General features: G+C 36.6%; 1 protein-coding gene across 1 annotated transcript; it reads right to left on the reverse strand.

Annotated features, from left to right (window-relative positions):
- Positions 1 to 406: 406 nt before the first annotated feature.
- On the reverse strand, positions 407 to 4,430 carry LOC117603248 (uncharacterized). The gene is made up of 5 exons (XM_034322214.2): positions 4,134 to 4,430; positions 3,296 to 3,419; positions 3,064 to 3,214; positions 2,282 to 2,498; positions 407 to 933 (listed from the first exon to the last, which is right to left on the reverse strand). Exons 1-5 carry the CDS (start codon positions 4,373 to 4,375, stop codon positions 807 to 809), a joined length of 861 nt encoding a protein of 286 aa, XP_034178105.1. The 5' UTR covers positions 4,376 to 4,430; the 3' UTR covers positions 407 to 806.
- Between the last annotated feature and the right edge of the window lie 1,391 nt (positions 4,431 to 5,821).

A 5,821-nucleotide genomic window follows, 5' to 3' on the forward strand; every position in this document is an offset into this window, starting at 1 on the left:
TCGTTATGGTGCCCCGTCAAGTTGTTTGTTCTTTGTTTCTGTGCCTTCATGGCTACTCCTTTCCATGTTGGTTTTCGGCTTTCTTCCTGTTTCTACGTTTGTGATTTCTCTTAAATTAAAATTGGAGCTCTGCTCATGGTCCACCATCTGAGAGTTAATGTATTATAGTATTTAGGAACAGTGAGTCATTATTGCATTTATTATATTATTTTTGCACAAAATTTAAACAAAAAATAGGAACATATGGTTTTAAAGAGATGAAAAGCTAGGTAGTAATATTTCCAGGAATATCAATATCATATTATAAAATTGTTAATGAAATCTTTGTGAAATGAAAATCAAATAATGAATATTTCAATATCCATTATTGAAAATATAACACAAAAGATCTGTTCAGATTAAATTTGATATCAAAAGTGAATATTTTCTTTATAGTTTGTCCAGGAATATTATTAAATAATAATATCTGTGCAATTCTTAATTTTCTCTGGCACGATTTATGTGAAAAATTATTTTTAATTGATAGTATTCTATTTATAAAATAATTAAAGTTCAAAATAAATTTTGGATGAAATTTTTACTACCTGGCTTACTGACGGTTAATTCAACAAACGAAATCGTCAAATTGACACAGCATTTCTTCAGCACGATTTCGTTACCGTAGACAGGATTTCCTGTTCCTTTCATCTGGATCCTCCTAAATCAATTTTCAACGCTTTTGTTTCTGCTCGGATAGAGCTTAAAGTCGTCAAGCACGATAAACCAGTGGAATGTCGAAGGAGGGATGAAAGAAGTCGAAGAATGTGTCAGTTTTTTTGTGGTTTTATCAGACGGCTGGCCGGAGGTGGCAATTTGTTGAAGCCAGCGTTGTCGAAGACCGGAAGTAGGTCCCTGACTCTTTGTCCGGCACCAATGGCTGCCAGCTCGAGCCACCTGTAATGATGGTGAACAGGGTTGAAAAATGAATTGCTTCCTCTTCAAGTTTTATTACATTTTATAACATTTTAGATCCATTTCGTTAAAATAAACATTTTAGCAAAAAAAAAAATAGTTGATGCTTTTTCATAATAACTTTTTAATTAAAAATGAAATTTTTTTTCTTCATAATTGTGAGAAAATTTGAAGAGTATATTCCCTATGAAAATTGTCGAACATTTGGTACGTTTCACATTAGCAGAAATTCAATCGCGCCTCATTAATTTATGGGAGGCAAACGTGCCGGAAAATATGAAATCACGTGGACAACCGTAGGGGGGTTAAACTCTGTTGGTCCCCATGGAATATCGTTCGTATTATATCCACGTGAAGCCAAGCTCCGTCATGAAAGCTGAATTTCTACGAGACCATTCGAACGAGCTTGTCCATTTTCAGTGACGGTATACGGCCATGCTTTGTTGCTTTTCACAGAACAACCGCAAATTCGATGCCGCGGTATTTTCGACGTTTCCAATTTGCGCTTTAGAATTTAATGGCTAAAGCGCGCCTTTATGATTCATAAACGCGAAGCATTCCGCCAGGCGATACGTTTGTTATTTTCTGTCGGTGCTAATAAGCTTCCAGTCGACCGACAAACAGTACCATTCACGAATAACAAACAGACTAAATTGAAAACAAGATAGTATCGTTGAGAATTTTGGGATAGAATTGATTGTTTGAAAATCTAGAAAATATCAATTAGGTTAATAATTGATTGAAAATTTTGTGAATCATATTAATACAAGAAGAAAATTAAAAAAAGATTTGATTTATTTTTATTAATTCAATTTAAAACTGAATTGTTGAAATGATAAATTAACACTATTTTTATCAATAAAATTAAACTGGATACTAAATGCAGAGGGTATCATCAAGGGGAAACATAATGTTGTATATAATATACATTGCGCATAAATAAACAAGGATCAAATGGGAATTAATTTCGAGGTTCGTACATTATCCAAGTATGTTAATTCATGAAGGTACAATGAAATAATTAACCTTAATTGGGGATATAACATTAGAGGCAAAATAATTTAGGAATCGTATTTACTTATGAAAAGTAATGAATTTGTTAAAATAATAATTATAATGTATACAAAAAAAAATATGTAATTTAAAATTAATACTTGACGCGTTCTAAAGCCACTAAAAAAAGCAGCAAAGGAAACAAATTAAGCAAAAGCGAGTAGAGGGGATGGAATCGTTTCAAGCACCCCTGATAAATTGAAATTGATTTTGGTCGATGGGTCAGGAGGAGAGAGAACGTTTTGCAAGCATATGTGAACACACATTCATTTCCCACCTGTTGTTTTTGTATTTGCCGAGGGGTTGAGCAGCCGGATAGGGCGTTTCGGTGGGGAAATATGTGGCCCCATAAAAATCCAAGCCACGGCTGAGCAGCATCGTGGTCTCCTCCACGCTGGCCAACGTAACCCTTATAACGGGTGGACCCGTGTAAATGGTAGCCGGTTCGTGTTGGTTGTGAGCGTCGCTTTTCAGCTTGTCGTTGATCGCTTTCACTAATTCACAAAGCAGACAGCAACGGGTCAACGGGTGCAGTTAGGGAAATGAGAGGGTAAAAGAGGGGTGAATTAATTCGATCGGGGGTCGGTTGAGGCATCCGTTACCGGAATTAATGGAACTAATTGCGAGACACTCCTATGTATCCCCTTGCATTGACCATCTATTTATTTTATCGGATTTCAAATATTTTTATATATTTTTTTTAACGGTGATCATTTCCGTGATTGCTAGCAAAGAGAGAAGTTTGGCAATTTTAGCAATCCCATTGTTGATTCAGGGGTGAATGTTTTTAATTCGTAAAAACAAGTTTGTTATCAATTTTTTGTTTTATAGAATAAATATTGGGAACGATAACTGTTCCATTTTGTAAATTGAGTTTTGAAAGTGGTAAAATTGTTTTCAAAACTTTATAAATAAAATAGTTTCACGCATATTAACACTTTGTTGCAAATTTGCTATATAAGAAGTATTAAGTATTAAAATAAAAAAGAATTAATAATTTGGCTTGCCTCAAATTAAAATTTGGTAAAAAATGTATTGTAATGATATTTAAGTACTTACAAATAGTGCCAGTGTTAAGAGGCATGCGTGTTACTTCCACTATAGACCGGTACTTGTAGAGAGCGTGCCTAATATCCTCTTCGGGTAATTCTTCGGGTACGTCCAAAACGTAGACAGTGAATGTCTTTGCGGGTCTACATGGTATGGCGACCTGCGTTCATGAATACGAAAGGTCGTATTTAGAGGCGTTTGAAGAGAGAGAAAGGTCCTTTGTGTACCGAAAGATAAGTACCTTCTTGTAGAAACGTGCCCCGGTGACTTTGTGGAAGCCCTTTTTGTAGACCGCCTGAAAATCGTCGATGTTGCTGAACTTGAAGAGTATACCCGTGGCCGTTTTCGTCAGAGAGAATGTGCCACTATAATTCAAAGGGAAAATTATGCTTTATCTTTTTTTTTGCATTCTTTTATTACATTCGCTATATTACCAAAAAAAATATACATTTGTGTTTTCCAAGGTTTATGTTCAAATTAGATACAGCTATAATTATTTTATTTTTATTCCTTTTTATCCTGCCACATGCTTAAAAACTAAAATGCAATCTCAAGAAGAAGCTGAAATAATTTATCTCTCTTTGAAACGCCGCGGCGCCTCCTTAAAACCACGGCACAATGATTAATGATGTTAATCAAACATTTGTTTCAATATTGTCCTTTGGGGGAGCGACTAATTTGTTTCAATTATTGTTCGTATTGTGATATACCGTTACAGGGGAATGGTTTGCGAGTTTTGAACTAAAAGCAATAACCGAGTATTGAAGTTCTTGTCTCTCCCGCACCGTACGCTTGTTAGTTGTTTAATAGTTACACCGTTCTGTTAGTATATAATTAACATTTCGTGCTGGGTAGAATTTCAAAATGAAATTTTACCTCTTTATCGCTCAGAGTTTAGTTCAATAATTTTCATGAGAAATTTCGATTGTATTTAAAACTCTTTTTGAGCATTTTTAATCTTAGAAATATAAATTAGTAGTAACATTAGGACCGTGTTTATCACTAGATAAAATAGAGCCCATATAGAGGTGAGATGTTTGTCATTAATTCCACTGATTAAAACGTCTCAGAATCCTTACCGAAAGTTCATCTTCTCGCAAATGGTCGCCGCTTTCTCGATACTGAGCTCATGGCTCGGCGTTAACAAAAAGGCACCTTTGGTCAGGAAATCAGTCTCGCTGATCTCGGAATCGGTGTCCTGATCCTGCCAATCGCCAGAGCAACGGCGAACATCTTGGTTCAGCCGCAACAACGAGCTGTTTTTCGACGTCGACATGTCGTTTTCACACGTACCACTGTCGTCCTGTCCTCTTTGAGACATCTTTTATAGGCCTTCGAAGTGGGATAGGCTCCTCGAAAGATCGGACACGCGCTATCGAGACACTGGCGGACAGTTACGCACCGATACGTCCCTTTTATATTCGCTTAGCTGATCTATGATCGTTAATGATCGAGAACTCTACCCACGTTCTTTTCACAGTCGCCATTTGAAGCGACTCAAGCTTAATGCAGACTGATGATCATCTTTTTTGTTCGATAGTTCAATTTGGCTTCTGTTTTTTTTAATGGGCTTGTTAAGTGATTTGATTAGGACAGTTGTAATTTTAGATGAAATTAGATTAAATCGATCTTTGAGGAAGAGTCCAGTTAAATTTGTATCGCCAGTCAGTGGCGGCTCACTTCCCCTCCTACCAGTTAATGTATTAACGAAGTAAAATAGTTAAGTTAAATATAAAACTATCTAACATTTATTATTATTTAACAAAATTTCTACCAACCATTTAATTTAAGGTGGGAGGGTATATGACAGATCATTTACCACCTACCATGGAATATATACATCATGTGAGTTTAAATCAACTTATGCATGCATCGTTAACTCGATGACGGTGCATTAATTTCATCTAGATTTTCAGGAGTATATTAATAAGTTTCTGATGCATGAAAAATGTGTTCATAAATGTTCCTGTCAACTTTGCATTAGTATTTATTGCATCCATAAATTTGAGAAATTTGAGAAATTAATATTTTTATCAACTAAGGGACTCTCAAAATAACCCCGGATCCTAGAAATCTTAATTCCGTTCTGATAAATCTTATCTTACTACTTACGAGTTAACACCACCCCTTCAAGTAAATTGTATTCCCAAGTCAGAAAAGAAAAAGAAAGAATCAGAGAGACAGGAGAAAGCATCGTTCCCCAGTGCTGAATGCGACCCGTTTCACGAACGATTAAATATTTGCCAGCACGAAAGCTTCGATACTCGTTGCCTTTTCGCCGAACTTCTCGAGTTTAAACAAATTTTCAACTGCATCTCGAGTTGAAGACCGGCGAAATTTCATTCAAGATTCTCGTAGCTACGTTAACGCTAGCTGGCGAAAGCTTCAATTAACGCGACTTCATCGAACTCTACGCGAGGAGGGTAGACAACGGTTGGCAAGTTGGTACACAAAGACGCAAACAAGCGTGTACACAGTTCTCGTCGACGAGAAAGAGAGAGTTTCGGTACGCGTGAAATGGGCATTCAGAGAGGGGCTCGATTTGAATTGAAATCAAGAACGCTTCGCTTTCTGCCAGGACGTTCGCGTAGGCCGCGACAAAGCGTCGTCGAAGTGCATCGATTTGCACTAATTATCGAAACGGTAATTGCTGTGAACGAGAACTACTGCTGATAGAGATCGAACCGATGAATCGCTAATCGAGCGTTAATGAAATGGAATAAACGCGCATAGATCCGGCCGTTAGGCTGCATTATAATGCAACACC

The sequence above is a fragment of the Osmia lignaria genome, chromosome 4 (assembly GCF_051020975.1).
Source record: "Osmia lignaria lignaria isolate PbOS001 chromosome 4, iyOsmLign1, whole genome shotgun sequence".
Taxonomy (NCBI): Eukaryota; Metazoa; Arthropoda; class Insecta; order Hymenoptera; family Megachilidae; genus Osmia; species Osmia lignaria.

Bases quoted from the DNA above. Each gene is read 5' to 3' on its own strand.
- LOC117603248 (XM_034322214.2), bottom strand. From the start codon at position 4,375: ATGTCTCAAAGAGGACAGGACGACAGTGGTACGTGTGAAAACGACATG. The intron at 2,499-3,063 runs GTAAGTACTTAA...TTTGTGAATTAG, and splicing joins TCTTAACACTGGCACTATTT to TGAAAGCGATCAACGACAAG. The intron at 934-2,281 runs GTGGGAAATGAA...CCATCATTACAG, and splicing joins GGCAAATACAAAAACAACAG to GTGGCTCGAGCTGGCAGCCA.